We start from the raw sequence: 26,113 nt of genomic DNA on the forward strand, positions 1-26,113 counted from the left end.
TTTAAGATTTATTTTATTATTTTTATAGATGAGGTCTCACTCTGTTGCCCCAGCTGGGTGCAGTGGCATGATCATAGCTCACTAGGCTCAAGTGATCCTCCTGCCTCAGCATCCCTAGTAACTAGGACTACAGGCACATGCTACCACGCCTGGCTAATTATTTTAATTTTTGGTAGACAGGATCTGATTATGTTGCCCAAGCTGATCTTGAACTCCTGGTCTCAAGCAGTCCACCCACCTCAGCTTCCCCAAGTGCTGAGATTACAGGCATGAGCTGCCTGCACCTGGACTAATACAGTAATTTTACTGTATCTTTTCCATGTTTAGATACACAGATACCTATCATTGTGTTACAGTTGCCTACAGTATTCAGTACAGTAACATCTCTACAGGTTTATAGCCAAGGGCAATAGGCTCTACCATAAAGCCTGGGTGTGTAGTAGGCTGTACCATCTAGGTTTGTGTAAGTGCATTCTATGATGTTTGCCTGACAACGAAATCAACTAATTATGAAATCACTTAATGATACATTTCTCAGAATGTATCTCTTTTGTTAAGTGAAACATACAAAATGTTTGTGAAACATTACAAAATTTATTTTTTTGGGCATGGTGGCTCACTCCTGTAATCCCAGCACTTTGGGAGGCCAAGGCGGGCGGATCACGAGGTCATCTCCTACAAGCAGTGCACATTGACTAAGTTCATTCCTTGCTTTTGTTGTTGTTTGCTATTATAAATAGGATTTTGTCTTCAATTATATCTTCTAAAAGTTCTTTTGATTGGTGAAAGCTATTGATTGCTGAATATTGGTTTTTGACCCCGACCATTTGCTGTTTTCTCCTCCTAATCATAATTTTTTCTTAGTTGGTTTCCAGTAATAAAGTCATGTTGTCTGAGGCCGGGTGCGGTGGCTCATGCCTGTAATCCCAGCACTCTGGGAGGCTGAGGTGGCGGATCGAGACCACCCTGGCTAACACAGTGAAACCCTGTCTCTACTAAAAATACAAATATTTAGCCGGGTCTGGTGGCGGGCGCCTGTAGTCCCAGCTACCCGGGAGGCTGAGGCAGGAGAATGGCGTGAACCTGGGAAGCGGAGCTTGCAGTAAGCCGAGATTGCGCCACTGCACTCCAGCCTGGGTGACAGAGCGAGACTCCGTCAAAAAAAAAAAAAAAATTAATGGCTGGGCACTGTGAGTCATGCCTGTAATCCCAGCAATTTGGGAGGCTGAGATGGGATAACTGCTTGAGGCCAGGAGTTCAAGACCAGCTTGGGCAACATAGTGAGACCCATCTCTACAAAAAATTTAAAAATATACATTAGCTAGGCATGGTGGCATGCACCTGTAATTCCAGCTACTCAGGAGGCTGAAGCAAGAAGGTCACGTGAGTCCAGGAGTTCAAGGCTGCAATGAGCCATGACTGTGTCACTGCACTCCAGCCTGGATGACAGAGCAAGACTCTTTTTAAAAATAGCCAAGCGTGATGGCTCTCACCTGGAATCCCAGCATTTTTGGAGGCTAAGATGGGCAGATTGCTTGAGTTCAGCAGTTTGAGGCCAGCCTGGGCAACATGGCGAAACCCCAACCCTATAAAAAAAAAAAATTAGCCAGGTGTGGTGGCACACACCTGCAGTCCCAGGTACTTGGGAGGCTGAGGTGAGAGAGTCGCTCGAGCTGGGAGGCAGAGGTTGCAGTGAGCTGAGATCACACCACTGCACTCCAGCCTTGGGTGACGGAATGAGACCTGTCTCAAAAAACAAATAAATAAAAATAATTTAAAAATCATTAATTGCCAGTTAAAATGAAAATTTAAAACTTTAAAAAAATGTAGTCTGATGGCATTGTACCACTGTGCAGTGTTCACGTAACCCTACTAATAATCACCCTGACACACAGCCACATGCAGATGGAGGAACTTCCCTAAAAGCAAGTTTAAGGGATTAAATATCATCTTTGTCATCATATCCTCCTCTTTTCCCTTCTCCTCCTCCTCCTTGTCATCACTACTGAGGACAGCACTGCTGCCTGTGCCCAGGGTCCTTTCTTCCTCAACGCCCCCAGCACCACCCAAAGTCCCCCTCTGTGGAATCGGAGCACTGAGTGTGATGACTCAGGGACACTGAAGGAAGCCGCCCGCCCGTCCTCTCAGCCTTGGAGTCTGCTCAACCATTATCATTCAAACCACCTTCCATCAAAGGTTTGAATACAATGAGCAGCTGCTCCTGCATTCCTCCAGGACACAGGTTCACCAGCTGGGTGTCTGTCAAAGAGAATGAGCCTCCGAGTTGGTCCAAACTTGACTCTCCTTGAAGGTCTTCTCTGGCCATCCTCAAAATCCACAGGATGAAATGTGTTCGATGAGGACAACTCACCCGTGTCGCGGCGTTTGGATGGGCTGCGGCGTGGCCGCTTCTGCCGTAGAGACGGAGCCTTCCTGTGGTTCCCGCACTTCCTTCCTGAAGCCTCATATTTCCCATTCCGTTGATACTTGGCCACCTCAACCTGCAACGTGCAGTTTCCAATGTCATCTTCATCCAAATGCATGAATGCAAGATCCACAGCTTCCCTCTTCCAATGATCGCACAGCCTGTCTCCTTTAAGATGTCCTTGGTTATCTCTGTAAAACTTGACCTTAAGTTCTTCTCTCTGGGGATCGCTCATAATAATGCCAAATGGACAGGCGTGTGAATGCCTCCACGGTAACGACCAGAGGCAAACCGGCACATACACATTTGTATTTCTCCTTCTTCAGCATGAAGCCTTCCTTTTTCTCCCCTCTTTGTGGGATCAGTGGGTTTGGGGTTTTTCTTGGTGGCAGTTTCTCAGTGTTGCAGTCGCGTGTTTGCGGCAGAGCAGCGCCGTCACCGAGCAGCCGTCGTTGGCCTGATATGCAGCGGTGAAGTCTTCACTGGTTTCTCTTCTGCTCCTGTGTGCTTGCAGAAACCGGGCTGGCTCTGGATTGGGATTGTAGGCTGCAGAGGCTGGGGAAGGGCAGACAGCCTCAGGAGACATGCCGGAAAGGGCGGCTCCCTCGTGCTCCTGGGTGACTCAGTGTTTTGGCCACATAGCTCCCCTCCTCCACCCTCGCTCAGCAGGCTGCATCCGGGGCGGGGCTGGCAGGCAAAGAGGCTGTGTCACAGCCCTTCAGAGCCTCAAGCTGGGGTCCCTAGGGTTTCTGGACCTCAGATCACTGTGAGGCAGGAGGTCCTCCACCCTCCCTCCGGCAACCCTGAAGTATGGGAAGGTGCGTTCTCGAACTGCCGAGGGGCCTGTTCCTGTGTGGGTTGAGAGGATGGGAAGTTGCTGAAATCCAACCTCTCTGAGAGCCGGTGCTGTCACCTTGGCCTGAGTATGCTGAAGACATTAATTCTGGTTCCCAAGCAAAACTGTTAGCAATTCGAGGGCTGGGCTCTTGCCTAGATCTCATCTCCCGTTAGTACCGGGCACCCTGATACATTTTCTGCCGGTTTTTAAGAATTTTTTTTTTTTGAGACGGAGTTTCACTCTTGTTGCCCAGGCTGGAGTGCAATGGCGCGATCTCGGCTCACCGCTACTTCCACCTCCCTGGTTCAAGCGATTCTCCTGCCTCAGCCTCCCGAGTAGCTGGAATTACAGGCATGCGCCACCATGCCCGGCTAATTGTGTATTTTTAGTAGAGACAGGGTTTCTCCATGTTGGTCAGGCTGAACTCAAACTCCCGACCTCAGGTGATCTGCCTGCCTTGGCTTCCCAAAGTGCTGAGATTACAGGTATGAGCCACCGCACCCGGCCGGTTTTTAAGATCTTATTGCTGAAAAACTTAAAATAAAAAATAAATTCAGTATCAGCAGGGCAGCAGGAATTGCCATTAAAAAAAAAAAAGAAAGAAAATTGGAAATGACTGCAGCCAGGTGTGTGTGATTGGGCCCCGTGACCTTTTTCTTAGGCAAACAGGGCTTTGTGGATGCAGAAAGACTTCTTTGGTTGTGTAGTTTGTCTCAGAGTCTCTCGTGGGTGGAGCCTGGTAAAAAGAGGAAAGAGACTCATGTTGCTCAATGTGAGGAAGCACCAGGAATTTTGGAGAAGTTCCCAGCAGCTCAGAGTGGCTGGTGCCTTGTCCCAGGGGAGAGGGAAATAAGCACAGGCCTATTTCTTTCTCAAGACGGAAAAACCGAGCCCCAGAAAATGGCGATAAGATGGGGATGCAGGAAAAAGCCAGCTAATGAACAGCTCAGCAGTGGGCACCGTGTGGGAACCTCTCCTAAGCCGCCCTCCCTCTGATGGATGCATGCTCAAGCGATTTCGTTGGCCCTTAAAGGAAAGTGTTATTCCATCCTGTAATCCTAGCACTTTAAAAGGAGGCCGAGGTGGGAGGATCACCTGAGGTCAGGAGTTCACGACCAGCCTGGCCAACATGGTGAAACCCCGTCTCTACTAAAAAATACAAAAATTGGCTGGGTGTGGTGGCACATGCCTATAGTCCCAGCTACTTGGGAGGCTGAGGCAGGAGAATCACTTGAACCCGGGAGGTGGAGGTTGCAGTGAGGTGAGATCGTGCCGTTGCACTCCAGCCTGGCCACAGAGCGAGGCTCCATCTCAAAAAAAAAAAAAAAAGACATTTGCCCAAGGGTCATAGCTGTAGGGGGGCAGATGTGGTTTGAACCCAGGGCGTCTGGTTCCTCTCTGGAAGCAACCAAAGTGCCTGTGATTGGGGTAGTGACAAAGCACTCTGAGCCGCTGCATGGCAGATGCTGTGAAGAGTCATCTTTACCTGTCCCATATCTATTCCCATTTTTTCTGATTGCAACACCTTGTTTTTTTGTGTGTGGTGAGGGAACCATGCCCTTTCAACCAAGCTATGTGGTGTTCATAAGGGTAGCCCCTCCTCCGACCCCAGGAGTGGCAGTTCACAGCCCTGACTGATCACAGTGTTCCGTGGCCTAGCCGTAACCAACCCAGGGAGTGAGACTGAACTCAGGGGTTCATTGGACCTGTCAGGAAAGAGAGACCTTTCTTGTTTCTGGACTTGGAGCTGTGATGAAGTAAGTGCGTCAGGGGCCAACACATAGTGTTGGCCTACAAATGCAGCCCAGGCAGAGGATGGTGCGGCCAAGCCACACAGAGAGACAACTTCCTAGTGACACGCTGTGAACACCTGCATCCACCCCTGCCTGAACTGGAGCTTTTCCTCTTCAGCTCTTCAGTTATGTGAAGCAAGATGTTGCCTTTTTTGCTTAATGCTGTGAGTTGAGTGTACAGCAGTTACAATCAAAGAATCCTAAATAATGCTGCAAGCATGGTAACTATCTACATGGGAATATGCAGTACTCCAGTGAAAACAAAACATAAATTAATTTTGGAATCTGATGACCATAATCTAAGAACATTCATAGAGGTATATAAAAATTATAACAAAATTTAAAGTAGCATATCTCCTCATGAAGCAGGTTAAGTGTATACACAAAGAAGGAGGAGGAAAAGGTGAGAAAGAATCTGCCCTTGTGGGGAAGTGACAGAGGCAGAAGAGGCTGATGCAGTCCTGCATCCAGGCCCAGCTCTGCCAGCAGCTGAGTACCCCTGAACAAGCTCCCCCACCTCTTCGGGCCTCACTTTCCCCATCTATGAAAGAAAGGGAGTCTGGCTTCCATAGCTGCCCCAGCTGATACGCAAGGTGCCAGCGTGTCCTCAGTCCTGTCACGAGAAACCTTTCCCCTAGAATCCCAGGAGGAGCTTGAAATCCTGTCTGGGATCCCGACGGCCCAGGTGCTGACCCTGCCTCGGGTTGTGTCTGCTGAGAAGTCTGATTTCTGCTTATCTCTCCCCATTTATTTCTTCCCATAAAGTGGGCTGATGCGCTGGAACGTCAATGCAGCCAGTGATGTGTTTGATGAGAATGTATTGAGTAAAGCTGCCCAGAATCCAAGTGTGTGTCATCTGAACTCTTGAATCATGGATGGAAGGTATGTCCTCTGTTGATGTCTCGCAGCCTGAGCTGACAATCTGTAAGAAGGTTTTGTTATCTTCATGTTACAGATGGTGAACCGAAACTTACAGAGCTCAAGTCACTTGACCAGGCTCCACCCCTACAAGAGGCAGCATGCAAACTAAAACCCAGGCGGCCTTTTCCAAAGCTTGTGCTCTGCTCCACTGCGGGAAGGAACCCTTCGGGGAACTGAAGCAGCACTGAACAAAGGCCATTTTTAAGAAGCGACAGCAGAAACCTAAGGCGGGGTCCCCGGCTCAACAAGGATCTCATGTTTTGTGGGTCAGAGATTCTTGTGTCGTGTCTGGGTGAGGTCAAAAACCATGCAGAGACTTTCACTTCCTGTTCTGTGGCAGACAAGACATCTGAAAAGCTCTCCTGCAGCAACACTTCTAGATGCCAAGTAAATCACAGCAAATGCACTTTTAAATGTGTTACTAAGATCATAAAAATGAAGGAAAATGCCCAAGCATATCCCCAACCCCTCACCCCACAACCACCACCACCACAATAAACAAGTTGCTGACAGCGGATTGGCAAGCGAGTGTGGAACCTTAGGCTGCGTCGGCATCAAATAGTAATAACCAAGCAAAAGGGAGCAAGACCAGGCCTGGGGGCTGTGCCATTGAGAGGTAACTGCGTGCTGGCAGTCCTCACAGCCCTCGTTCGCTCTCGGCACCTCCTCTGCCTGGGCTCCCACCCTGGCTGTGCTTGAGGAGCCCTTCAGCCCACCGCTGCACTGTGGGAGCCCCTTTCTGGGCTGGCCAAGGCCGGAGCCGGCTCCCTCAGCTTGCAGGGAGGTGTGGAGGGAGAGGCGCGAGCGGGAACCGGGGCTGCGCGCGGCGCTTGCGGGCCAGCTGGAGTTCCGGGTGGGCGTGGGCTTGGCGGGCCCCGCACTCAGAGCAGCCGGCCGACCCTGTCGGCCCCGGGCAATAAGGGCTTAGCACCCGGGCCAGCGGCTGCGGAGGATGTACTGGGTCCCCCAGCAGTGCCGGCCCACCAGCACTGCGCTCGATTTCTCGCCGGGCTTTAGCTGCCTTCCCGCGGGGCAGGGCTCGGGACCTGCAGCCCGCCATGCCTGACCCTCTCTCCCTCTCCGTGAGCTACTAGGCAGCCCGAGCCTCCCCCACGAACACGGCCTCCTGCTCTAGGTGCCCAGTCCCATCGACCACCCAAGGGCTGAGAAGTGCAGGCACAGGACGCGGGACTGGCAGGCAGCTCCACCTGGGTGAAGCCAGCTGGGCTCCTGAGTGTGGTGGGGACGTGGAGAAGCTTTATGTCTAGCTCAGGGATTGTAAACACACCAATCGGCACTCTGTATCTACCTCAAAGTTTGTAAACACACCAATCAGCACCCTGTGTCTAGCTCAGGGTTTGTGAATGCACCAATCGACACTCTGTATCTAGCTATTCTGGTGGGGCCTTGGAGAACCTTTATGCCTAGCTCAGGGATTGTAAACGCACCAATCAGCGCCCTGTCAAAACAGACCACTTGGCTCTACCAATCAGCAGGATGTGGGTGGGGCCAGATAAGAGAATAAAAGCAGGCTGCCCTAGCCAGCAATAGCAACGAACTGGGGTTTCTTTTCATACTGTGACGGTTTTGTTTTTTTGCTTATTGTAATAGCTCTTGCTGTTGTACTCTTCTCTGATCTCCACCGCGTTTATGAGCTGTAACAGTCGTTACAAAAGCCTGCAGCTTTCACTTTCTGCCTCAGCTAGCAAGACTGCAAACCCACCAAAAAGATAAAACTTAAGAACCGTCACACCCACCGTAAGGGTCTGCAGCTGGGTTTTTGAAGTCAGACCAAGGACCCACCAATTCGGGACACACCATATGGGCAGCTGAATCAAGGCTTTGTGGAGGAGCTACAAAGTGGGTAGAAAAGTACGTTCATCCTTACAGGGAGACAGGCACGCAGCCTCTTTCTTTCTCATCTCGGTAGAAAAATAAACTGTTCCATAGGGTTTGGATTTGGAATTTATTGTACCCACAACCAGCAGTCAGCAAAATACAAAATGATCCCAAGTGATAAAAACCTTAAGTATAATAAGTAATTTAAGTAAACATAAATTCTCTCTGGAGAAAACCATGATCTCATGGCTATTAGGATTCCCATTGATTAAGATGAGTGTAATATATGCTCTCCAGAATTATCAAACACATGAGGGAACAAAACATGATTGGAAATAAAAACAATAAGCAATAGATTTAATCACCCACAGTCTTCAAATATTGGCATTATGGGATATGTAACACAAAATAATCATGTATAAAATGTTTAAAGAAAGACATTCAAAAGTGACCAGATTTGAAACACAAAAGAACGTTTAGAATTAAAATACATAAAAGACTGAGTAAATTAAACATAGATTAGCGGCCAGGCATGGTGGCTTACACCTGTGATCCCAGCATTTTGGAAAGCCAAAGTGGGAGGATGGCTCGAGAACAGAAGTTTGAGACCAGTGTGGGCAACACAGCAAGACCTCATCTCTACAAAAAATAAAAATAATGAGCTGTGTGTGACGGTGCTCGCCTGTAGTCCCATCTACTCGGAAGGGTGAGGTGGGAGGAGCTCTTGAGCCCAGGAGTTAAAGGCTGCGGTGAGCTATGATTGCACTGTACTCCAGCCTGGGTGAATGAGACCATGTCTCAAAAGTAAATAAATAACAATATAGCCTAATTTATAGGGTTAAAAAGCAGATAAAATTATAATCCTGGGCAAAAATAATATATAGAGGGTATAATCCAAATAAAAAGTTCTTTTTTCAGGGAGGGGGATAAAGCTAATGATTTAGACTTTTAAGTGATATATGTATATTCAAGTTCCTAGAATAAGTATTAAAATAATAGAAATTGAGGTCAAATTAGTAGAGGGGAAAAATGGAATAAGAAAAAACGCTATCATCCAAAAGAAGATAAGAGTGGAGGAAAAAAGTCAACAGTAAAAGAAGGACAAATTGAAGGTGCAAAATACAATGGTGGAAAAAAAAATCCTAATATACCTGTAATCATAACAAAGGTAAATAGAAAAAAAATGTCAGTTAAAAGAGTCTAGCTGGATAAAAAGCTTAAATTTAGCTACCTTCAGTTTACAGGAGATATATCTAAGCCATCAACACAAAATGTTAAGGGTAAAAGGACGGAAAAAGATATACCATGCAAATACTCAAAAGCAGGTAGGATCATTGTATGAATATCAAGCAAAAATAGACATTAGAGCAAAAATCATGATTAGGAATAAAGAAGGTCTCTGTGTAATGATGAACGCATCAATTCAATATGAAGTTACACCGATTCCAAACTTGCTATGTGTCTAATAAACAGCTTCGAAGTATATAAAGCAAACACTGAATTATGAAAAGAAATGGAAAAATCCACTATCAGAGTGGGAGATGTCAGGACACATCTCTTAGTAAGCGGTAGTCAAACAGATGCCATTAAAATAATAAATATTGGCCAGGCGCGTGGCTTACGCCTGTAATCCCATCACTTTGGGAGGCTAAGGTGGGCGGATCACCTGAGGTTGGGAGTTCGAGACCAGCCTGACCAACATGGAGAAACCCCATCTCTACTAAAAATACAAAATTAGCCTGGCGTGGTGGTGCATGCCTGTAATCCCAGCTACTCAGGAGACTGAGGCAGGAGAATTGCTTGAACCTGGGAGGCAGAGGTTTCAGTGAGCCGAGATCGCGCCATTGCACTCCAGCCTGGGCAACAAGAGCGAAACTCCCTCTAAAAAAATTTTTGAACAAAATTGATCTCATAGGTATAAAAAAATCACTGCACCCAGCAATGTAGACAATACCAGGTTTTAGTGAGACTGTGGGTCAACAGTTGAATTCATACTCTGCTGGTGGGTAGTGTCCATTAGTACATCGTTCAAAAATTCACTGTAAAATTGAGCATTTACACATCTCACTATACTACCCAATTAGCAAATAATTAACTACAGGTCCACACATCAAGATGTGTATATTTCATAATTATAAAGTTGAGTGAAAAATTCAGGTTATAGATATCACTCAGTCCAAGTATAAAAACATACCAAATAAAAAATCACCTGCCAAATTCATGTGGAAAAGCATAATTAAATATTCAGGATAGTAATGTGATGGGAGGGGGCACACAGGTGTTTGAAGGTGTTTTTAATGATCTGTGTCTTCAGCTAAATGGTGAGAACTCAAGTATTCATTTCACTGTCATGTATAAGTCAATTTCTATACAGTTTACTTTTATACATGTGAAATGGTTTGTGATAAGAAAGAGTAAGATAAAATAAATCTGGATGCATATTGTGTTAAAAATCCTCTTGGCCAGGCACAGTGGCTCACACTTGTAATCCTACCACTTTGGGAGGCTGAGGTAGGGGAATTGCTTGAGCCCAGGAGTTGGAAACTAGCCTGGGCACCATAGTGAGACCCTATCTCTACAAAGTATTTTTTTTTAAGTTAGCTGAGCATAGTAGTACATGCCTGTGGTCCCAGCTACTCGAGAGGCTGAGGTGGGAGGATCACTTGCGCCCAGAGGGTTGAGGCTGCTGTGAGCCATGATCACACTACTGCACTCCAGCCTGGGTGATAGAACAAGAACCTGTCTCAAAACAAAACACCACTCGTTCCCCCGCCAACGCCAAAACCTCTTGAGGCCTACCACCGAGGCAGGGCATGTTGCTTTGGGGACAATAGCTGAGTCAATGGCACCTTCAGAGTCCACACGGAGGTCTCCTTGGGAGTGTGAGCCCTGAACACTCAAGGAGCCCTGAACACCCTAGTGGACACATGTCCATGAGCCTGTGCAGGATGTAAACTCAACAGTGACCCCAGAATGGCAGGGTCAAAGCACCCATGCTAGTGGATAACTCAGACTTTGCTATTATCTCACCTCTCAAGGTTTGAAAGAAAACACTCAGCATTCTTGTGCTATTAAGGGTGGAAGGGCGGCTATTAAGGGCATTTAGGGACCGATGAGATTAACTGGATTTTGTTTTTGTTTTGAGGCAGGGTTTCACTCTGTTGCCCAGGCTGGAGTGCAGTGGCACGATCATGGCTCACTGCAGCCTCGACCTCCCAGGATTTCCCACTCCTGTGCAGCAGAGGATGCCAGGTGCACTTGATGTCAGGCTGGCTGTCACGAATATGCCCTTGAGCTGCACAGGCTGCAGGTGGCAGCAGAGCCCTGGGACAATCTCACAGACCCGCCCCACTGACGCTGGCTCCTAGAGAGGTGGTTGCTGGCTGATCTATCAGGGGCTCCTCCTTTTTGCCATATTCAGATTGGAGCCATAAATTAAATTCTCAGGAAAAAAAATTAAGCTACTTTTAGAAGACATGAAACATGGGCTTTGGGGATCAGGATTAAAAACTTTAACAATAACATTGCTTAATTCTCAACTCCTATTCTTGGTAGGATGAACTGAAACCAGTGATTTTAGCATTATGTACAATATTTTTTCTTTTAAAGGGCCTGAACAGACGGTTCCAAATCCAGGCTGTATCATTATAATCACAGTTTCCCTGGCTCACACTTCAGCGTTTTGCCTTTCATGCATCTCTCTCTGGCACAGAAGCTGTTTGCCCATTTGTCTTCCAGAAAGACGAGAAGTCTTATAGGGATTTCTGAAATAAGAACGCGCCACACTAGGGGTGGGTGAGGTGCCCACATAATCGAAGCTGTGAGATATTGCCACTGCCAGATTTCTCCCCATTACCTGTATCACCACCCAAAGAGGATGGGTCTCAGGCTCCCAGGATCTTTGGCCATTCTTTCTGCTTTGTGTTAGGTATCAAATTCCCTTGTGCTTGGAGGAGAAGAAAACCTAAACATTCTTATGATCAGATTGATATTTGTCAGGATAGGACCATGGTTAAGAGCAAAAGTCAGTGCCCTGGTGAATTCAACATGCAGCATGAACTATTATTATTCTCAGAAGGACAAGGCTAAAACCTCTCACCTAGAATAGCCACATTATATCAGACTTTTCATAAAGTTTAGTTATTTCATTTGGAGAGGGCATAGATTTATTCCATCTTATTTTCCAAGGCTGTGTATTGTAAAATTAGACGAAAGTAAACCTTATAAGTTATCCCTTAAAATAGTGTAAAATGATCACCATTTTAAGAGTATGTACTAAAAGTCTTATTTTTCAGCTTTGACTACAGTGATGCATTTGCTAATGGTTTTCTTCTTCCTTGAATTATGACTAAGAGGAATTTTTCCCCATGAGGTTCTTTCGCTGCTCGTGACTTAGGTAAGAAAGTGGTCATCATCTACGTGCATCCTTGAAGAACATGGGTGTGGGTGAACTGAGCAGGCAGGGCTGCACAGTCACTGTGTCTGATTTACATGCCATGGACTTTGAGCCAAGGGCCACAAGGAAAGACATCGCTGGTGAGTTACTGGATTAATTAATGTCTTAGTCGCTTCTTTAAGGATTCCCTTTCTTTCTTCTTAAGAAACTGTCCCACTATGACCACATATTGAACGGCAGAACAAGGGCCAGGAATAGGGGTTTAGAGAAAGGAACTAATGGTACTCCTTAACATTTCCAAAATATAAACATACACCCATAGTTCAAGTGCAGACAAATGAATGCCCTCAGTCACTACTCAGGAGGTACCTCCCAAGCTTATGCACTTGAGATGCATTTTCATCATTACCAGAATATAACAACCTTGGCCAGGTGTGGTGGCACACACCTCTAACTGTAGCACTTTGGGAGGCCAAGGCAGGAGGATTGCTTTAGCCCGGGAGTTCAAAACCCACCTGGGCAACATAGTGAGACCCAGTCTCTAGTTTAAAAAAAAGAAAGAAACAACTTCATTTGGCTCCAAATTTTGCATTGGTCGTATTTGCCTTTCTCAATATTTTCCGAATGTCAAGTATAGATTTCTTAATAGAGTGTCCTAGTCAGTTCCAGCTGCTATAACAAAATACCATAGACTGGGTGGCTTATCAACAACAGAAATTAATTTCTTACAGTTCTGGATGTTGAAAGTCCAAGATCAGGGTGCCAACACAGTCCAGTCCTGGTGAGGGCCCTCTTCCAGACTACATGCTGCCAACTGCTCGTTGTATCTCACATGGTGGAAACAGGGTGAGAGATCTCTCTGAACAGCTGGGACTACAGGCATGCACCATCACGCCTGGCAAATATTATTATTTTTTTTTTTGTGGAAGTGAGATCTGGTCTCTCTGTGTTGCTCAGGCTGGTCTTAAAACTCCTGGGCTCAAGCGATCCTTCTGCCTTGGCCTCCCAAAGTGCTGGGATTACAGGGGAGAGCCACCATGCCTGGCCACTTAAAATTGTTGAATTTTATCATATGTAAATTATTCCGTGTAGTGGGATGAATTGTATCCCCCTCAAAAGGCATGCGCAAGACTTAACCTTTGGTACCTGAGAATGTGATCGTATTTGGAAACAAGGTCTTTGCAGGCATAAGTAAGTTAAGGATCTCAAGATGAGACAATCCTGAATCTAGGGTGGACCCTAAACCCAGTAGCTGTGTTGTTATAAGAGAAAGCAGAGAGAGATTTGAGACCCAGAGAAGCCTCCGAGGGGAAGGCCATGTGAGGATGGAGGCAGAGACTATAGTGAGGCTGCTGCAAGCCAAGGGCACCGATGATTACCTATGCCCGCTAGGAACCAGGAGAGAGGTATGGAACAGATCTACCCTCACAGTCTCCAAAGGGAACCAGTCTTGTCGACATCTTGACTTCAGACTTCTAGCCAGATCTATGAGACAATGAAATTCCATCATTTAAAAAAAAAACAAAACAGAAAAAACAAAAACAAAACCAAAAATACCCTCCAATGATCAATTACAAATATTCTAGAAACCAGGAGAAAGGAGAAATCTCAGTAAAGAAATCGAAGATATAAAAAAGAAACAGGCCAGGCACGACAGCTCACGCATCTAATCCTAGCACTCTGGGAGACCAAGGTGGGAGGATCACTTGAGACCAGGAGTTCGAGACCAGCCTAGGTAACATAGTGAGAACCCATCTCTATGAAAAATAAAAAAAAAAAATGAGGTGGGTGTGGTGGCACGTGCTTGTATTCATAACTACTTGGGAGGCTGAAGCAGGAGGATTGCTTGAGCCCAGAAGTACAAGGCTGCAGTGAGCTGGGATCGCCACTGCACTCCAGCCTGAGTGACAGAGTTATACTGTCTCGAAAATAAAAAAAACAAAAAGAAAAAGAAGCAAATGGAAATTTTACAACTGAAAAATACAGTAACCAAAATACAATCTCAAACTCCAAACAACATAAACTGACAGAAATACACATCCAGATATATCATAGCAAAACACATGAAAATAAGGATAAAGAAAAACTCTTGAAAGCAGGCAAAGAAAAAATATATATATTACCCATAGGGGAACAACAATTCAAATGGCTGCAGATTTCTCATTAGAAACCATTTATCTCAGCAATACAGAGAACTAGAGATGGAAAATCATCAAGGAGATGACATTCCATCACTGGTATGGTTGGGATGTGTGTCCCCTACGAATCTCATGTTAAAACGTGACCTCCAGTGTTGGAGACAGGCCTAGTGGGAGGTGTCTGGGACGTGGGGGCAGATCCCTCATGCATGGCTTGGTGCCATTTCCTTGGTGATGAGTGAGTTCTCACTCTATTATCTAGTTGAAACAGCTTATCTATTATCCAGTTCACATGACAGCTGATTGTTTAAAAGAGCCTGACACCTCCTCCTTTCTATCTCTCTCTCTCCCTTTCTCACCATGTGATAAGCTGGCTCGCCTTGCCTTGTGTCATGATTAGAAGCTTCCTGAGGCCTCCCCAGAAGCCAAGCAGATGCTGGTGTTGTGCCTGTACAGCCTGCAGAACCATGAGCCACATAAACATCTTTTCTTTATAAATTACCCAGCCTCAGGTATTCCTTTATAACAATGCAAAACAGACTAACACAATCATTAATCAACTAGATCCAATGAACATGTATATTATGCTCCATCCAACAATGACAGAAAACACATTCTTTTCAAGCACACCTGGAACATTCACCAAGATAGATCATACCCTGCAGCTTAACAAATTTGGAAAAATTGGAATCATACAAAATATGTTATTACCATAATAGAATTAAACTATAAATCAATAAAAGGAAGACAATAGAAAAAACACCAAACACTTGGAAATTAAACATACTTATAAGTGACCCATGGGTCAAAGAAGTCTTCAGAGAGATTAGAAGTATTTTTAACTGAGTGAAAATGAAAATACGACATATGAAAATATGTAAGATGCAACTAAAGTAGTCCTTAGAGGGAAATTCACGGCATTAAAATGCTTACATTAGAAAAGGGGGTCTTGAATCAATAATATCAGCCTACACCTTAAGAAATAAAAAAAGAGTGAAACGTACCCAACACGAGCAGAAGGAAGGAAATCATAAACAGGAGTAGAAATCCATACAATTGAAAATAGCAAACAGTAGGGAAAATGAAATGAAAACAAAAGCTGATTCTTTGAAAAGGTCCATGAAACTGATAAATCTCTGTAAAGATTGATCAAGCAAAAACGAAGACACAAATTACCGACATTAGAAATTGAAGGTGGGAGATCACTACAGACCTGCAGACATTCAAAATCTAATAAGCTAACAAAAGAATACTGTGGAGTCCTAATTAGAGAAAGGGAGTCAGGCTGGCAGGTCCAAGGGAAAGCAAAAAGAGAAAGCAGGTAAGTTACAAGTCTGCCTTTCTTCATGGTCCAGAACGCATCGCCCTTCCGCACAAATAACTCACAATCCTGCACCCAGCTAGACACCTGCAAGTTAGCTCCGTGCAGTCTTGGCCTTATCAGTACTGCACAAAGCCCTCTTCGGCATAAACACTACCCTATACAATCTCCACAAGCCTTTGTTTCTTTGTAGTCAGCCTCCACTGACTTGCCCATTGTCTCCCTGGCAACGTATTTTCCTACTTTATCTAATAAATCTGCCATTCTTTACCTACAACTGTCTTGGTAAATTCTTACACTCCCACACCACTGGCCCAGATAGTCACCACTCACCCATGACATTTCAGTGGTCCTCCCGGGATCTCTCCGTACAGGGGAACACTCTCCTCATGGGGAATTCTCTTGCCTCTCTCTTTCTCTTTCCCAACTCGGGAACCTCGGTGGACAGCATCTAAGCACAGAGACAGTTGCAGGTCTCTGGCTGGGGCTATACTCCCGTGGGACCGAAAGGTGCTTGTGTGGAAACGTCTGACCGCCACTGCCCAGGTCAGGTGAGGGACCTAAGTCCTTTTCTCTTTTCGTCTGTCGGCTGCCGTTTCTTAATAGTTCTTTGGTAATTGAGGGTAACTGGCAAGGGCCACTGTCCAGCGTTGCCTGAAGGCCAAAGAGTGAATGGGGTCAGCTGCCCTGCCCGGAAGGGGAAAAGGCTCGCCTCTCTTTTCTGATTGTAGTCCCTACGTGTGCTGCAATTGACATGGAAGCCCGTTCAGGGCAAATTCACACACGTTTCGGGTGGCTCAGACCCTCTGTCTCAGTCCAAATTCTAGGGAGTCACCCAGCCGTCCTGTTCCAGATGTTGCCAAATTAGGTAATTTCAGACAGCCTCAAAATAGTGAGTCTTCCCCTCCCTGTTCCCTTTCCTGGGCTGGCACCCGTGGAGATCTTCTTGCACCCTTCCTTCCTCATACAATACCCAAAATACAATCTCAAACTCCAAACATGGTTGATCACCCAGTGTGAGTGAGAACCTGGACTGGCTGTCCACCCGTAGGGCCCCCTGGATGATCTTTACTAATAGGTGGGATGCCCCTTTATACAGTGCACCCCAAGTCCCTCAGCAGACATATGTGGAACTTGGCAAACATCTCGGCATTCATCTTGGCAGGATGCCCCAAGCAGAAGTGTGGTTTGTGACCCTGACTGGCACTGCCCCTGAGGGGTGTGCTTTCCAGTTCCGCCGTGGAACAAACCCCGTCTATTCCTTCAGACTCACTGATAGGCTGCATCCTAAAGCAATAAGACAAATTTAACCCTCAGACTCTCAAAAAAAGAAATATCTAATTTTCTTTTGTAACACAGCATGGCCCCTATGAAGGAAATCCTCAGATTAACCTCCTCAGTCTTTATAATCGAAAGCAAAATAAGGAAAACAGGGCTAAGGAAAAGAAAAAAACAAAAATGCAGGGACAAGAGGCAGGTTCAATGGTTGGCTGCTTTACAAGCCCCCAGCTTCTCCAGGTTTCCCTAAGGACACTCCTCCAAATAACTGCCATCTGTGCAAAAGCCCAGGCCCTGAAAGGCAACTTACCCAATAAAATAAATGGGGAAAAGCTGTACACAGCTTATCCACTCTGCCACAAGCTTAGCCACTGGAAACAGGATTGCCCTGAAAGCTGAAGGAGCCCCAGAACAAAAATTCAACCCCCGGTGGCCTTAATCTAAAGGGGCTCTCTGCTCCAGCTGAAAACAGCTCAACTTAACTAGTAACTTGTGGAGGTGGGAAACATTTGTTCCACATTCTGTGGGTCTGAAGTGCTAAAGCTTTCTGTGATGGGAGATAAAGTGGAAAAGAGTGCTAGCTCCACACCATGCAGTAGCTGGGAGGCTCACAAGCCCTCCTGTAAAGCTGAACCCTTTACAGGGAGTGGAGACTCCCTCTTTCTTTTCCTTTTCTCTTTATCTGTTCAATCCAAAGATCCAGCCTTAAAAGGGAAAGACAATGTCTAACATCCTAATCTTTGATTTTATTGTTCTCTTTAACACTCCAGCTGCTTGCATATTATGGCCTGTTTTCATGTACATTTTAAACTTATGGGCAAGTTGCAACAAGAAAAATTCAGAGCTGAAATGGTTAACCTGCCTTATAGAGTTAAATAAAGTTTTCTAAAGCTCTTTATTGTCCTCTTTTTTCTATCTGCCTTGGATCAAGGTGGTTTTATAATCACCTGTAGAACTCTAACAGGTGCTCTTTATTATTATTATTATTATACTTTAAGTTCTAGGGTACATGTGCACAACGTGCAGGTTTGTTATATATGTATACATGTGCCATGTTGGTGTGCTGCACCATTAACTCGTCATTTAGCATTAGGTATATCTCCTAATGCCATCCCTCCCCCCTCCCCCCACCCCACAACAGTCCCCAGAGTGTGATGTTCCCCTTCTTGTGTCCATGTGTTCTCATTGTTCAATTCCAACCTCTAACAGGTGCTCTCGAGTGCAGGTTTCTAATAACTTTGGAAATTGTAACATTAGAATAAAGAAAAAACTTCCCAGACTCCCATTAAAAGCTAATGTGTTCATAAATATCGAGCAGAACAGAAGTTAATTACATAAACTAAACTAATGGAAAACTAAAATAATCTTTTTATAGCTTTTTGTTTAAAACATTGTTAACTCTTTTGCTTTTCAAAGTCCATAAAAACTTTTCTCTTTTAAGCTATTTGCAGCCTTTAACAATTGGCTAAAGTATAATCTTGTAACCAAAATTTAAAGCATATCTTACTTTCTACCTGATTTCTCCAGAATGTAAAAGCTATTTGCAAATATACTTAATTTATGGTACTATAGTTATTTGCATATAGTCATTCAAAATCTATTTTCTGGCTGTGTGTCTTGGCCCATTTTCTGGCTGTGTGCCATGGCTCATGCCATCACGGATACTATAGTTATTTGCTTATATTCATTCAAAATCTATTTTCTGGCTGTGTGCCATGGCCAATTTTCTGGCTGTGTGAAAATCTATTTTTTGTTTTCTGGCTGTGTGCCATGGCTCACGTCTATAATCCCAGCACTCAGGCAGGTGGATTGTTTGAGCTTAGGTATTTGAGACCAGTCTGGGCAATGTGGCAAAATCCTGTCTCTATAAAAAACACAAAAAATTAACTCGGTATGGTGGCACATGCCTGTAGTCCCAGCTACTTGGGGGGCTGGGGCAGGAAGATTGCTTCAACCTGGGTGGTCAAGGCTGCAGTGACTTGATATTGTGCCATTGCACTCCAGCCTGGGTGACAAAGGAGACCCTGTCTCAAAAAAAAAAAAAAGGAAAAAAAATCTGTTTTCTTTTGTAACAGGACACAATTGGAGACACTGGTTATTTTACCAAGCTTTAACTGGAATGGCATGCTTTTTGGGGGGGGCAGAATCAAAGTTAACTTATAAAGCCAATAAAAGTCCCTTGGGAAAGCTGGCCTCATACCTTATCTACACAGTCCCTGTGCAGGGTTCCTAACCTGTGATAAGTAAAGAATGTCACTTCCTAACAGGCCCAGGAGCCCCAAGTTATCTTGGGACCTCAAGAGGAAAAGAATTTACCCAACTCTTACAGGTATTTAATGGCACAAACCCATAACTGGGCTTAAGGCGTTAAAGTCAAATCTGAGATTCTCTATGGAATAAAGTTTCAGCAAAACCAAATTTAAAAAATAGAAGAGTCTATATGCAAAATAATTATTCTTGCTAACTTTATGCAAATACTCAAGCCAAGTTTAATAAGGCTAAAACTTATTTTACCAATAGATTTGTTCTATTATAATTTGTTCTTAGTAAACTGGAAAGAAAAATTATGTTTCAGAAAAGCTGTAGTACATCTGTCATCAAATTCTAGTCTTGTTCACTGCTTTAAAGTTTTTTTGTTATTTTCCACAATTTTAACTAAATCCTGAATTCTTTCTGGGCTATAAGTTCCCAATGCATTCAACACTTTTTTCCTTTTATTTTTCTAATTTAAACTCAATGGAGTTCGCCCGGGCGCGGTGGCTCACGCCTGTAATCCCAGCACTTTGGGAGGCCGAGGCGGGTGGATCACGAGGTCAGGAGATCGAGACCACGGTGAAACCCCATCTCTACTAAAAATACCAAAAAAATTAGCCGGGCGCAGTGGCGGGCGCTTGTAGTCACAGCTACTCAGGAGGCTGAGGCAGAAGAATGGCATGAACCCGGGAGGCGGAGCTTGCAGTGAGCCGAGATCGCGCCACTGCACTCCAGCCTGGGCGACAGAGCAAGACTCCGTCTCAAAAAAAAAAAAAAAGAAAAGAAAAGAAAAAAATAAACTCAATGGAGTTGCTATTACCTCTTTCCTAAGGTCCTGCAAACTAAAGTTCATTCTTTAAAATACAAGCAAAGAAAGAAAAGGGTCAGATTGCCACTGCCTTCCTCCTCTATAACTAAAAATGCTTTAACATCTGGATAAATTGTGCCCAATGTTAATCTTTGTTTTTTTTTTTCTGTTTCCATAAAAATGCCTCATTAAAAATTTGTTTGTCTTCATCATATGCAGAGGCTTGTAAGGCACACCTCTACATCACAAACTCCAAGGGGTCTGGCCTTGTCCTAGGGGCTTTAATTCGAGCCCATTGCAATTACACCCTCAATTATAATCAGACACACCAGGAATGGGAGACAAGTTCACTGTTTACCTCCACAGGTTTTTTCTGTGGTGGGGAAACAATAAAGTTAATGCCAGCAAAATGTGTAGTAATTCTTTCATGCCTATAAATAGTTCAGCAACTGGAATGGAATATGTAGAAATAAAGGTCAAAAGTAAACTAACTCCTCACTAGTACATCTACAAACTTTTCCTTGATTTTCTCTTATTGAATTAACATTTAGAAATCTTATCTCTCAGGCCCCACTTCTGTCACCTATAATAATGCTTATATTAGCTTATTTGCATTACGTATTATTAATGCAATATCTTGTTTTGCGTCTTCTAACACAACAATTTCAAATTTTGTGAACACAACAATTTCAAACTAAAATGTCACTGCAGTGAGGGTATCAGCCACTAAAAGAACTCCATGACTCTCCTTTGGATGCAGCAGGACAAAATTTTAGGCTACAAATGCTGCCCCCAACCCCATGGTTACACAATGACTCTGCCCAATTAAATCCCAAGCCAAGGATTTAGGCCCTTGTAACCTCCTGACAGAGTAACAGGATTAGGTAGGGCCAGTTCGGTGCCTCTGGTCAGCAGGAATCAGTTGGAAGATGAGATCTTTGTCCACATACCAAAGATTTGTTATTGTTGCTCTGTTAGTGGGGAAATGTGGAGCCCTAACTAGGGAAAGGGAGTCAAGCTTGCAGGACCAAGGGAAAGCAAAAAGAGAAAGCAGATAAGCTACAAGTCTGCCTTTCTCATGGTCTGGGATACATAGCCCTCCTGTGCAAATAATTCAGTCTTCCTGCACCTAGCTATCACAGAACACCTGCAAGTTAACTCACTGCAATCTTGGTATTATCAGTACTACACAAAGCCCTCTTCAGCATAAGCACTGCCCTACAAAATCTCCACAAGTCTTTGTTTCTTTGCAGTCAGCTTCTGCTGACTTGTCCATTGTCTCTCTGGCAATGTATTTTCCTACTTTCTCTAATAAATCTGCCTTTCTTTACCAACAACTCTCTTGGTAAATTATTATTATTTTTTTGTGAGATGGAGTTTTGCTGTTGTTGCCCAGGCTGGAGTGCAATGGTGCAATCTCAGCTCACTGCAACCTCTGCCTCCTGGGTTCAAGTGATTCTCCTGCCTCAGCCTCCCGAGTAGCTGAGATTACAGGCGTGCGTCACCACGCCTGGCTAATTTTGTATTTTTAGTAGAGATGGGGTTTCTCCATGTTGGTCAGGCTGGTCTCGAACTCCCGACCTCAGGTGATCTGCCCGCCTTGGCCTCCCAAAGTGCCGGGATTACAGGCGTGAACCACTGCGCCCGGCCTGTCTTGGTAAATTCTTATACCCCCCACACCACTGTCCTAGATAGTTGTTGCTCCCCGCAACAAATACCATGAGTATCTCTATGCACATACACTTTAGACGAGATGAACCAATTCCTAGAAAACTGCAAACTGCTAAAACACGCCCAAGATGAAATAGACATAATAAAATAATCCTATGACTATTGAAGAAATCAAATGTATAGTTAAAAGCCTTCTAAAAAGAAATCTCCAGGCCCATATGATTTTACTGATGAATTCTACCAACTATTTAAATGAGAAGAAAACATCAATCCTATACAATCTCTTCCAGAAAATAGAAAAGGGACACTTTCCCACTCCCTTTATGAGGCTTTTATTACTATTATAACAAAAACAAAGTACAAAAAAGAAAATTATAGACCACTGTACCTATATCATTATGTGTTTTTGAATACAAAGAAATCCTCAACAAAACATTTGCGAATCAGCAATGTATAAACAGAATAGTACAGCATGACATAATGGTATTTATTATGTGAGCAATGTATAAAAAGAATAGTATAGGCCAGACACAGTGGCTCATGCTGGTAATCTCGGCACTTTGGGAGGCTGAGGAGGGTGGATCACTTAAGGCCAGGAGTTCAAAACTAGCCTGGCCAACATGGCAAAACCCCGTCTCTATTAAAAATACAAAAATTAGCCAGACGTGGTGGCGCATGCCTGTAATTCCAGCTACTCAGAAGGCTGAGGCAGGAGAATCACTTGAGCCCGGGAGGCAGAGGTTGCAGTGGGCTGAGATCGCACCACCCCACTCCAGCCTGGGCAACAAGAGTAACAAGAGTGAGGTTCTTTCAAAAAAAAAAAAGAATAGTATAGCATGACATAATGTTTATTATACTAGCAATGTATACAAAGAATAGCACAGCAAGACATAATAATGTTTATTCCGGGAATGCAAGTAAGGTTCAATATTTGGATATCAACCAATGTAATCCACCATAGACTAGAAAAAAACCCACATGATCCTATTAATTAATGCAGAAAAAGCACTTGACCAAACTTAATGTCCATTCATGGGGGAAAAGGAACCTCTTAGCAAGCTTGGAATAGAAAAAAAAGTCTTTTTTTTTTTTTTTTTTTTTTGAGACAGAGTCTTGCTCTGTAGAGAAGGGGTTTCACCATGTTGGCTGGCTGGTCTTGAACTCCTGACCTCAGGTGATCCACCCGCCTCAACCTCCCAAAGTGCTGGGATTACAGGTCAGAACCACCATGTTGGGCTGAAAAAAAATGTTTTTAATTTGACAATAGACAACTAAATATCTACAGCTATCATTATGCTATTCTCATAAAATTAAGAATAAGGCAAGGATGTCCATTCTCACCTAGTCAGTGCAATGAAAAGGAAAATTTACAAAAAGTCACACAAATTGGAAAGTAGGCAATAAAACTATCCCTATTTGCAGATTATATGGCTGTATATGTAGAAAATTTCAAGGAATATACAAAAGAAAAAACAAAACAAGACCAGGCACAGTGGCTCACACCTGTAATCCCAGCATTTTGGGAGGCCTAGGTGGGTGGATCACCTGAGGTCAGGAGTTCGAGACCAGCCTGGCCAACATGGTGAAACCCCATCTCTACCAAAAATACAAAAATCAGCCCAGCGTGGTGGAGGGCGCCAGTAATCCCAGCTACTCAGGAGGCTGAGGCAAGAGAATTGCTTGAACCCAGAAGGCGGAGGTTGCAGTGAGCCAAGACTGCGCCACTGCACTCCAGCCTGCGCAACAAGAGCAAAACTCAGTCTCAAAAAAAAGAAAAGAAAAGAAAAAAACCTTCTAGAACTAATAAGATGATATAGCAAGATACAAGTTCAATGTGTAAAGGTAAATTGTCTTTTTATATACCAGTAATGTAAAATTGGCACCCAAAATTAAAACAATAAAATTCACAGTAGATCCTCAAATAAAATAATCTCACAAAACATGTACATGCTCTCTGTGCTGAAAACTAAAAATAGCTGATAAAAGACACCAAAGAAGGTCTAAATAAATGGAGAAAGACACCATGTTCATGAATTAGAAGAATCAATATTAAAAAGATGACAATCTTCCCAAATTTATATATACACTTAATACATTTGCAGTCAAAATCCCAGGGAATTTTTGGGAGACGTAGACAGGTTGATTCAAAAAATTTATACAGAAAAGCAAAGAAGCTAGAATAGTTAGAACAATTTTGAAAAAGAAGAATAGATTGGATTTACCCTGCACAATTTTCAAATTTACTCTAAAGGTACTTTAATTAACAAACACAGTATGATATTGGCAAAGGAATAGATGCAAGATAAATGAAACAGTAGAGAGAGGAGAGTGAGAGGACTAGATCCACATACATATGGCCAATGGATTTTTAATCCTTTTTAAAATTAATACTCTATTATTATTACTATTATTATTATTCATGACAGGATCTCTGTTGCCCAGGCTGGACTGAAGTGGCACAATCATGGCTCACTGCAGGCTTGACTTCCTGGGCTCCAGTGATCCTCCCACCTTGGCCTCCCACAGCTGGTACCACAGGTGTGCACCACCATGCCCGGCTAATTTTTTTATTTTTGGTAGAGATGGGGTTTTGCTGTGTTGCCCAAGCTGGATTTGAATTCCTGAGCTCAAGCTATCCACCCGCCTCAGCCTCCCAAAATGCTGGGATTACAGGCATGAGCCACTGTGAGTCTGTGCCTTACAAGACTTAATTTTTTTATAATAGTTTAGATTTCTAGAAAAATTAAGCAGAGCAGGGCAGCACAGGGTCGCCATGGTGGAGCTGCAGCAGCTGCGGGTGCAGGAGGTGGTGGACTCCATGGTGAAGAGTCTGGAAAGGGAGAACATCTGGAAGACACAGGGTCTCATGTTCTGGTGCAGGGCCAGCTGTTGTGAGGACAGCCAGGCATTCACCCAGCAGGTGCACCAGTGCATCGAGTGCTGCCCTGTGCCTCTGGCTCAAGTCCAGGCCTTGGTCACCAGTGAGTTGGAGAAGTTCCAGGACCACCTGGCTCGGTGCACCATGCATTGCAATGACAAAGCCAAAGATTCAATAGATGCTGGGAGTAAGGAGCTTCAGGTGAAGCAGCAGCTGGACGGTTGTGTGACCAAGTGTGTGGATGACCACATGCACCTCATCCCAACTATGACCAAGAAGATGAAGGAGGCTGTCTTATCCATTGGGAAATAAAAGTCTTTGCCAGTGGCCAATGAGGGCAAGAATGTATTTTTTATAAGGAATTGGGAATTTTACTCTTTTAAGCAAAGTTTATGAACGAACAAATAAAGGATGGCCACAAGTGTAAGGCATACGTCACTTACCTCTGGACACTGGTTCTTTTATGTTTCAGTCCTGAAAAGCGAAGTGGAAAAAGGTGTGCTAAATTGGGTCAGAGATATTACGGGAGAGTTTTAGAGCTTATTTTTCCTGTGGCCAGTGCTTGTCCTGGAAATAAGGATCTCCTCTGTAACAAGCCAGAGCCCTCCAAGGTACCAGACTCTTCTTACTACACAGGTACCAACAGGCTGGCAGGCTAGAGTTGATGGAGTTTGAGGAGAGATATTTTCTCTTTGTTGCCAACATCCTGTTTGCCACAAGTGTCACTGCACCGTTTTCCATAAGCTGTGAAACAAAATCTATGAGGTCACTAACTCAGAAGGGAAAAAAAGTTTTCTGGGTCTTTTTTTTTTTTTTTTTTTTTTTGGTTTTGTGTAATTTACACAAGGGCATACAAGTTGATTTTAAGATGTGCAATTGGGAGGGAGATAGTTTGGATAAGAGCTTCAAAAAGTTCCTTGTGGATCCCCATTTTTGATCATCAACATTTGGATGTGTATTTCTGAAAATTATCACATGTTGCATCTTTCAGCCTGGAAACCATGCAAACACATGAGAAGCGATGACACACTCATTATGGGAAGCAGAGCTTCCCTCTTACTGGCTGATGGGCCCTGAGGCTGTGTGTAGCAAAACGACAGGGCAATTTTGCAGTAACATTTTCGCCTTGAAGAGAAGGGGGTTTTGATTGGGATATGTACTGATATCAATGAATGAACAGTAAAAGAGGAGCAGTTGGCTGCTTGATTATAAGAGACTTATGAAGTACTGGATTTGGAAAAACTTGCTTTTTATAGAATGGAATGGAATGAAAGCCTAAACCTAGCATGACTTAGCCCCCTGAATTAACAGAGCCCAATTGAGACAAACCCCTGTTGCTACTATAAATGGAATTATTTCATAATTTATGTGACTTGTTCATTTCACATGTATAGAAACACAGCAGATTTTTGTGTGTTGATTTTGTATCCTACAATTTTTCTGAATTCATTTATTAGCCCTAGTAGTGTTCTTGTGGGTTCTTGGGGATTTCCTATATTAAGATCGTTTCATTTGGGAATAAGGATAGGCTTACTTCTTCCTTTCTAATTTGGA

At 44.1% G+C, this 26,113-nt stretch overlaps 1 protein-coding gene and 1 pseudogene across 1 annotated transcript; one reads left to right on the plus strand and one right to left on the minus strand.

Moving 5' to 3' along the window:
• Positions 1–742: 742 nt before the first annotated feature.
• On the minus strand, positions 743–11,280 carry LOC103786210 (uncharacterized; annotated as a pseudogene).
• A 10,958-nt stretch (positions 11,281–22,238) lies between these two features.
• Positions 22,239–25,883, plus strand: LOC117980803 (protein FAM136A-like). The gene has a single exon (XM_034963331.2). The coding sequence runs from the start codon at positions 24,455–24,457 to the stop codon at positions 24,869–24,871; it is 417 nt and encodes a 138-aa protein (XP_034819222.1). The 5' UTR covers positions 22,239–24,454; the 3' UTR covers positions 24,872–25,883.
• Positions 25,884–26,113: the final 230 nt, after the last annotated feature.

The sequence above is a fragment of the Pan paniscus genome, chromosome 5, assembly GCF_029289425.2.
Source record: "Pan paniscus chromosome 5, NHGRI_mPanPan1-v2.0_pri, whole genome shotgun sequence".
Lineage (NCBI taxonomy): Eukaryota > Metazoa > Chordata > Mammalia > Primates > Hominidae > Pan > Pan paniscus.